Source organism: Mastomys coucha, unplaced genomic scaffold (genome assembly GCF_008632895.1).
Source record: "Mastomys coucha isolate ucsf_1 unplaced genomic scaffold, UCSF_Mcou_1 pScaffold22, whole genome shotgun sequence".
NCBI lineage: Eukaryota > Metazoa > Chordata > Mammalia > Rodentia > Muridae > Mastomys > Mastomys coucha.
In genome coordinates, this window is record NW_022196905.1 from 18,287,100 (window position 1) to 18,296,395 (window position 9,296).

The window sequence follows — 9,296 nt, forward strand, 5'->3', positions numbered from 1 at the left end:
TTGACACATTACACTTACAAATAATGGAGAAATTCATGCCGTGGAGTCATAGGCCATGCAGCTTTTGCTTGCAGAATTTAGTTAACTGAGTAGATCCATGTATTTAACTAGAAATGGAACTCTTGTTTTTATCTATTATGATTTTGCTGGGCTATTAAAATGGACTGTTAGCATTGAAACTGTTAACGTGCCATCATAAAATTATGCATAAGAACTTACATGTTTTAAAATTGCTTCTACTGTTATCCTCTTGCTTCTTCTTTTTACAAGAGTCTAGTCTTTTTCATCCAGCTACACGACCATTTGTTTGTTCAGCCTTACTCAGACAGAAAGGAACCTACAGTCAGTCTTGATAACCATGGTTCACTTTCTCCTTTTCAGCCATGCAATGATGGACCTCCTGGTTGAACTCTGCCTTCAGAACCACCTGAATCCTTCTCACCATGTCCTAGAGATCTGGTCTTCTGAGACCCAACAGCCTTTGAGTTTTAAGCCAAATACGTTGATTGGGTCCTTGAATGTGCGTACTGTACTTCTGAAAGAAAAAGTCCCTGAAGAGAGAGTTAAGCCTGGCCTAACCAAGGCACCCGAGGTCAGTGGTGCCTGTGGATTGTCTGAGAACATACAGAGATATAGATTTGTATATGAATGTGCAGGAGTGCTAGAAAGGCCACTGGTGGTCTTTGTCTGAGTACCAAACACACAGCTCTGTGTTGAGATTTCTTCTTTTATACCAGGTATAACTGATACTTTTATACCAGGTTCTAACTGGGTTTGCTTACAGGAGATAGAACTTTCCAAATTTACTAATGTTTATTGTTGTAATACTGATCCTGTCTATATTATACAAATAGAACTGTTGTAGAACTGTTGTATGCCCATCATAACCTCCTTGAAGATGGAAATGCTCCTAAATCCCCATTTTCCACTATGACAGTCACAGGTTCTGAGCAGCATCCAAACACTTGGAATCTAGCTAATATAATCAAGAAATAGATTTCTCAGGTTTATTGGATTTTATTTACTAACTGGTGACTGCTCTCTCGACACACATATTTCTGTGTTTCTTTTGGCTCCAGGAGGCACAGCTCCAAAAAGAGCTCACCATCTTAGAAAGAGAGGAGAGATAGGCCCTTTAGAAAAAACTGTTTTCATTTTTGATTTTTGCTATTTGGGGAGGGGTAATATGAAGTTGGATAGGGGATAAGAAGGGGGAAGAACCTGTGAGGAGTTGAGGAAGAGGAGAGAATATGATCAAAATATATTATTTGGATTTTTAAAAAATGTTTTCAGGAATATTTATACTGTTGCATCCAGGGAATGTCTTAGTTGTCATTTTATTACAGCTATAAATTATAAAGTAGAATTAATTCCAAATTCTTACATGGCTTTGTAATGTTTTTGAGTGTGGCCTTAAGGCTCTAGTTAAGGCTAGTTAAGTACTAGCCAAATCAGATTCTTGAAAGATATTCTCAAAACTTGCTTTCCAAACTGGAAGTTATTCCAGTAATTTGTTTCCTGTGAACTTTTAGTTTTCAGTGCTTAGTAACATGCAATTGGTTCCTTTCCATCCTGTGTCTGTAAGAGAATCTCACTAGCATTTGAAACATATGCAGTGTTTCATGGAGAAGGGACATTCTTCACATCCTGTGGCATTTCTTAATTGACTGGGCTCTAGGGAGAATTAAGCCAAGTTATGTTCATAGTTCCTCTTGCAGAATCCCAGGCTGGAGCCGTGCCCCATATTCCTCCTAAATTTCAGCTTATTAGGTCCACTAAACCTGCTACTCCGAGTCCAAGGGGACCATGGCATTCATCTGCTACTCTTCACACATGCTACCTTGACCTTTGCAAGGTCTTTGTACCCTGTAGAGAACAGTGAGGGTGGAGTGGTCTGCATGAAGTTTTGACTCCTACAAGGTTTTGATGAGCCACTTAGAGTCACTATAAGTACTTATAATCAGCAAATTTAGAGAAACTGTTTTTCTTTCTGATTATTATGTCTGGTATTTGAGAAAAATTAAATGCATTTCTGGCTTAGTGTAAAAATGTATAGTACATATGTATGTATATATGCATATATCTGTATCCACATATGTCTGTGCATATACCTTCTAAGTACTTATGTCTTTATAAACACACATATATATAATCCACATATATATATATATCTCCATATATTTATGTGGTTTTGACTTCTTAAGCAAGCAATTTTGTGTTACAAGACTTATTCTTAAAACTATTCCTATCATTTAGAAACACTTTTCTTTTAGGAAAAAAAATATGCGGATGATTTGTGCGCAAGTGTAGCCAGAATCTGTGAAAGGCTGAACACTTACAGAATTTAAACTTAGACACCTCACTCGGGTCAGTTTCTCCCTGTTGTTTAGCAGTTGCCAATTAGCATGAGAGAATCTAGCAAACATCTAATATTCTGTACATTTATTTTCCAGTATTCATTATGCTATTTTTTATTAGATATTTTCTTTATTTACATGTAAATTTCTCCTTTTTCCAGTTTCCCCTCCAAAAAGCAAACAAACAAACAAACAAAAACAACAAGAACAAACCCCTGTTCTCTCCCCCCTCCCCATGCCTGCCACCCCACCCTCTCCCACTTATTGGCCCTGGCATTCCCCTACACTGGGGCACAGAACCTTCACAGGGCCAAGGTCCTCTCCTCCTATTGATGATTGAATTTGCAATCCTCTACTATACACGTGCTGCCAGAACAATCAGACCCACCATGTGCAGTCCTTAGTTGGTGGTTGAGACCCTGGGAGCTCTGAGGGTACTAGTTAGTTCATATTGTTGTTCATCCCAAGGGGCTGCAAACCCTTCAGCTTCTTTGGTCCTTTCTCTAACTCCTTCATTGGGGACCGTGTACTCAGTTCAATGGATGGCTGTGAGCCTCTGCATCTGTATTAGTCAGGTACTGTCAGAGCCTCTCAGGAGATAGCTATATCTGGACCCACTGGTATTGTGGTAAATCTCCAACCCTAATATGCCCCAGCAATGAAAACACAACTCACTTAATATGAATATAAGCTGTGGGCCTAGATTGGGCAGATCTACCACTACACTATCATCTTCCCCATCTATGAGACCCCTTATAACTTGTAGTTTCTCCAGGCTACGTGCTTCTGCTCTGCTTTCCTTCCACCTCCTCCTCTGTCTCCTCTCTCCCCTTTTCTCTCAAAACCTTTAGCTCCACTTTCCCCTCTTACTGCCCAACCATAAAGGCTCTAGCCTTTATTTTACAAATTAGAGTGGAAAGGTTTACCGGACATCACCTGAGTGCTGACTCATTCCTTTTTCACAGTCCCTGACAGGAGAATGAAATTAACATCAAATAAAATCAGTCTCTGGGCTATCCACAACACTTCCCCCTTTCTTCCAATTAAAGGACTATTTATCTCAGATATAATTGAACACAACTATTAATGTTTTCTAATTTATAATGTACAAGAGATCCGACACTGAGTCCATCATCTCTGTCATCAAACCTCTGTCACCTATCTTTACTTAAAAGACTATAGTTCTGCATCCGGCTTCAGATTGTATGCCATCTGAAAACTATCCTCTCAAATCTGTTCCTCTCAAAGTAAGAAGCCTGGGTTAGCTAGGAGACTATGAAGTTTTTCAACCCCATCAGAAATCCAAGAACAGCTGATATTAACTGAAAAATATATAGGAAGCCTAACACAGCTTCTAAATTAATAGAGACCGCTGGTCACCTGGACAATCCCTTACTTCAACACGTTGGAGCATTGGTCTTCAGCCTATTGGCCAGGGTCATCTCCCAGACTTAGAGAAACAGGAATATTAAAGACTAGCCTACTCTGTCTCATCAGAATTAAGCTGTCCTAACTGTAATTGTGTCCTTTCTTTGGACAGTATTATGTCTGTAGATGAAATGAGGCAATTCTTGCCTAGTGGCTGTTTTGCCACAACTGGAGTAACTCAAAGATGCTCAGTTTCTTCTTTGAATCCAAGACAGGGAAAGCCATCAGGAGCCAGACTAGTCTTAACAATAAGTGAATAAATAACATTAAACATCACATTCTGTGGACTTGTGATGTTTTTGAAAACCAGCTCTCTACGTGAAGTAATCTGGACTGTTCTCTGTTACCTGCTCTCAGCCATTTCTAGTTAAAATAACTGAAAACACTCTAACAATAAGCTCAGAGCCATGGATTTCCTATTTGGCCCTAAACTCATGGGCGTAAACATCTCAGATCTGTTTATAGTAACAGCAATAGAAGGACTGGGTCCAAGCCCTGCACTTCAAAATTTTTAGTATCAATAGAAGAATTTTATACCAATGAAAGCCTTTCATTTTGCATTAAATTATGTACCATTTAAAACACTATGACTTCAGCTTAGTAACAATTAAAGAGTTTTCTACCAAATGAGATTATGGCTGCATGCAATCAATTCTAGATATTCCTCCCTGTTCCAATTATGACCATTTCTACATCCCCTAGAAAGACAACCTATAATAACCACCTCCAGCTCCAAAGCCTAGGGAACTGGGACGGTGACTCTTCATAACTTCTTCAAGCTGAATATGGGTGTTGAGGTATTTTTGAAGGGAAGAGGAAGGGCAGGGAATATGGGGGAGTTGGTTGGCCTTAAGAAGGCAACACCAATGATTGTATAAGTCTCTGATATCTGTGTCCTGACCGGCTGAAAAACCAAGACATCAGGAGTTCAGGCAGGTCAGTTCAGCATGTCTGACAATGAAATTCACCAAGGCTGTGTATTCTGTAATATATAAATCTCAAAACAAAATTTTAGTATCATCAAGATAACCTTTTTGTTTGATTCTCTGGAATCTAGTTCTTCAGGGGGTCTCCCTCTATCAAATCTGATCCATATAACTCTGGAAGGTGTAAATGCCTTAATCACCTTTTCCAAAAACACAAAGACAAAACCTTTTCCCCAAATCAGCATATGCTTCAGCAGGTAACCAGGAAAACCTGTACCTTGCCCTCCATCCCAGAGGAACAATAAAACAACCACAATACTCAAAATCACACACATTTTAGCCTATTTAGGCCTTTCTAATTTATCATGTCGGGATATTAACCCAAAATTCCTGTGGAGTCTACGCTGGAGAATGAGTCACCTGCAGACTTATTAGACCATCTGTAAAACAATTGATTCACACTTCTATCTATACCTGCTTGTAAGAGACAGCTGGTCAAGCCAGGATTTAAACTCAAAATCCCCATGAAGCCAATGTTAGACAGAATATGAGTATCCTGTAAGACTTATTAGAGTAATATATTTTCATACCAGTTTTAAAGCAATTAATTCATATTTCCACTAATATAATTTTTAATTGTTAAGCTCTCTGCCTAGAGCAGCCATCCTCTTATAACATCTATCTGTTGTGCTCTCTACCTGGAGCCACAGACTTCTTCTGTTAATTAATACCTGTTCATAGCAGGGTATTATCACTGCTCTCTCTACTTGGAGTCAGTGACTAATATTCCCTATCTAGTTTTGAACTGCAGGTGAAATTTACCACCTTTAAGTATCAAAAGGTTATATTTCTCTCTTTATATCAATGAATTACCTGGTGTTCTGGAGCCCTTTTATACCTTTGTCTCCCGATTCTTTATTCACAGGGAGGAGCTCAGCGTAGAAAGACACTCGTCCTTGTCATCGTCTGTGTCCCTGTTTGGAGGTTGGGGAGGTAGGGTGGGGAGTGAAGGATACAGGAAGGGAACACAGAAAGGATCTCTCAGGCATAGATGCCCCTATTAATTCCCTACAGCTCCAGGCTGAGATGTTGCCCCTGGCCCTAGCTCTCTGTCTGGAAGTTGGGGGAGTGAGCCTCTCTGTCATTCTCTGTAAGCTTCTCAGACTCAGTTTCTAATATATACTGCTATAGCCTATATCGTTGCCCAAGCCCAATTTGGGGGTAGTGAACTTATATCTCAGCTTAGGTGAGTTCAAATCAATACGTTAGGCACCATTTTGTTGCAGTAAATCTCCAGCCCAAATATGCCTCGGTAATGAAAACACAACTCAATAGAAATACTAGCTGTGTGCCTAGATTGGGCAGATCTACCACTACACTACCATCTTCCCCATCTATGAGACCCCTTATAACTTGCTGTTTTCCCAGGCCACTTGCTTCGGCTCTGATTTCCTTTCACCTCCCCCTCTGTCTCCTCTCTCTCCTCTTTTCCCAAAACCTTCAGCTCCACCTTCCCCTCTTTCTCCACCCAATCACCAGCTTTAGCCTTTATTTTACAAATTAAGGTGGGAAGGTTTACCAGAAATCACCTGAGTGCTGACTCATTCCTTTTTCACAGTCCCTCACTGGAGAATGGAATTAACATCAAATATAATTAGCCCCAGGGCTATCCGCAACACCCACCAACTCAACACCCACCAACTTTGTGGAATAAAGATCGGGGGCTGGGAAAATCCTGCCATACTCAGTCCTAGAGTTAAAACAGAAATTAAAACAATTGCAGGAAGATGGACTCATAGAATTCCTGTCTGGTGTGTTCTTTCAGAAATCTGTACGTCTGGTAGTGAACTACCTGAGAACACAGAAAGCTGTCGTGCGGGTGAGCCCTGAAGTGCCACTGCAGAATATTCTGCCAGTCATCTGTGCAAAGTGTGAGGTCAGCCCAGATCACGTGGTTCTGCTCAGGGACAATGTTGCCGGGGAGGAGCTTGAGCTGTCCAAGTCCCTGAATGAACTAGGGATCAAGGAGCTGTATGCGTGGGACAACAGAAGAGGTGAGACACATTATAGATACCCTGATGTGGCCATGTGGTACATGTCCTGATAGGTAGTGACTGGACATAAGGTATGCATAGAAACCTGTATTCTCCCCCTGCAGCTGTCAGGAACACTATCTAGAGATGTGTATGGGAAGCTTCAGGCTCCTGGGGTTTTCTCCAGTGGTAAAGTAGGCAAAGAAGAATTTAGGTTGTTGTCATATCCTACGACGCTAAGTATGCCTCTTTTCTCTCACGTCTGCAATGCCTTTGGCCTTCTGTCTTGCTCTGACCTCTAAGAAGTAACAACAAATAAAAAGAAACAGTGAGGAGAGAGTACGTCTATTGCTGTTCCTACTCAGAGACTACTTAGAACGTTGTGTGAGTTTTGCTTCAGTTGTCCTTGCTCCCGGGGTTTAGGCACTACTTGAATCTAGGGTCGCTTGCCAGAAACACATTGACCATCCTCTGAAAGCAACCAACTCTGGTTCCTGAGATCAGCCCTGCAGACAGATCCTACACTAGTTCATTGCTAGTGCTGTACCTGTGGTGTGCCTGTGGTGCTTTGCGGCATAGTCACTAGCAGCATCAGTGAGTGGGAGCCCCTGTGGAATGTTGCTACAGGGCAGTGTATTATGTATTTAGACTTTTCTGACTGACATAATGTTCTTGATTTTTAGTTAGCTACCTGACAAAAGCATAATTTATAGTCCTTGACTTTACAGTTTTACGATGGACTTTCAGGTGTGCTGTGGAACTCTGCCCTCGTGGCATAGCTGTTGCTATCATGAACTCAGAGCAGCTATGATTACCTGCAGGGAACCCTTACAAAGCCAGGCGGAATAACATGATGGCTAACTATGTTACTTGTCATTTTTCTCCAGATCAATTGACTTTTAAAAATATGCAGTTGATCTTTTATATGTTCTTGTATAGCCTTTAAGATACAGGTTTTTAGATAATTTCTTCAAAAGATGTGTCTTTCCTTATTAGCAAATATATTGTGAAAACAGTGGTCACAGTATCTCTTACCGTCCAGTCCACACTTTACCTTCCTCAGGTGAGAGGATTCTGTATTCATCCTCTCACCTGACATTGAAGAAAAGTAGTGTAAGGTAAATGGAATAGCCTCCTCAAAACAGTGCTCTGAGAGAATATTACATCTAGCCAAGTTCATTGCTGCTGACATTGTTGTACTTGAGATTGAACTCAGGGCCTCAGACCTGATCTCCCAACCAGCATCTCTTAAAAGCACAGACAGTACCCAGCATCAACGGCACAGACCCAGTTGCTATGAGTGTGTTTGTCTGGTTATGTTTATATTTGGATGATAGGGTATTTTAGAGGAAAAAAGACAAAAGGAAAAGAAAATCTCTTCTACCAAAAAAGAAAAAAAAAAAAAGAGGAAAGGAAATGAAGAAGAAAAAAACTGTCCCATGTTTAGGAATCTGAGTGAAAGGGTTGCACACTGAGGCCTCTGGCACACACCACCACACTTGGAGATATCTTGAAGAACAGAAGTTGAAATGCTTCCCGGAGAAGCCATACAAGCCTGCCCCTCTGTTAAGGAGAAGCCCAACTGCTCCCAGTTATCAGAGACATGGAAGCTGAAGCCTTCATCAGGCTAAGACTCAGTACAGCTCTGACAATCTACTAGCATGGAGAGCTTCTGAAGATGAAATGCAGTGGATTAGCACTAGCTACTCCAAAGACCCTGAGTACACTACTCACTGATGTGACAGTCTATTTCCCTGCCCTGTGCTGGCCAGGCCTCCCAACCCAAGGCCAACTGTATGCCTTTTACGTGTAACATGCCTCTTTTGGTGACCTTGGTTACCAGCCACCCTGCTACATGTCTGTCTGTACCTTATCCTGCTGACTACCAAACATCTAAGAAGAAAGGAGCATTCTCCAGCCAGAGTCTTTGAGAGCCTTTCTCTCTTTGGAAGCTGACCAGCGGAACTGCTAGGGTGTGTGGGGGGTGCCCTTTACAAGAGGCTAGGGAGCACAGGTTAGCCTCCTTTTGCTCATCTCTGCCGCTGACGGAGAAAGGGGAGATGGCAGCTAAAGGTTACCATGCTGCTGGCCAAAGGCCTCTGCTGTTTGGACATTGAAGGCACAGCTTGAAGAATTGCAAGGCTTTGCTGCCCCCTGTGCTCACAGCAGGCATAGCAGCCTGTTGCTGGGACTAAGAGGCCAGGCCTGGAGGTACAGGCCAGCTCTGCATGTGCCCTTGTCTCTTTTGTGGGTGGTGTAACCCCACACTTGAGGCGAGGGAGTAGTTAGATCTTTGGTTTGGGCTGCTGCAGACCTCCAAGCTGTTCTCATTTTCTCATTGCCTGCCTTTTCCAGTTCTTCTGACCAAAACGCAGTCTGAGCCTTCCCTGAGCTGTCAAGGTACAGTGAGCTCACAGGCTGCACTCTGCATGGCTCCAGATGGGAGGGTGCACGGAGGTGATATGTCTGACAGACCTCAAAGGAACTGAGTTTGGCTCGAGGCACTTTGGGGAAGGGAGGGGGGCTTGCTGGGTTGATTTGAGGTTATGATT

General features: G+C 42.0%; 1 protein-coding gene across 12 annotated transcripts in view; it reads left to right on the forward strand.

Moving 5' to 3' along the window:
* Window positions 1–9,296, forward strand: part of Cobl (cordon-bleu WH2 repeat protein) — a 243,915-nt gene that overhangs the window by 91,177 nt on the left and 143,442 nt on the right. For 6 of the 12 annotated variants that reach the window (XM_031338133.1, XM_031338134.1, XM_031338132.1 and 3 more), the window contains exons 3-5: window positions 382–592; window positions 6,537–6,765; window positions 9,100–9,144. In XM_031338133.1, the coding sequence (XP_031193993.1) occupies window positions 382–592; window positions 6,537–6,765; window positions 9,100–9,144 (485 nt within the window). The remainder of the gene's footprint in view (window positions 1–381; window positions 593–6,536; window positions 6,766–9,099; window positions 9,145–9,296) is intronic. The other 6 variants (XM_031338138.1, XM_031338142.1, XM_031338135.1 and 3 more) reach the window with 1 other exon arrangement.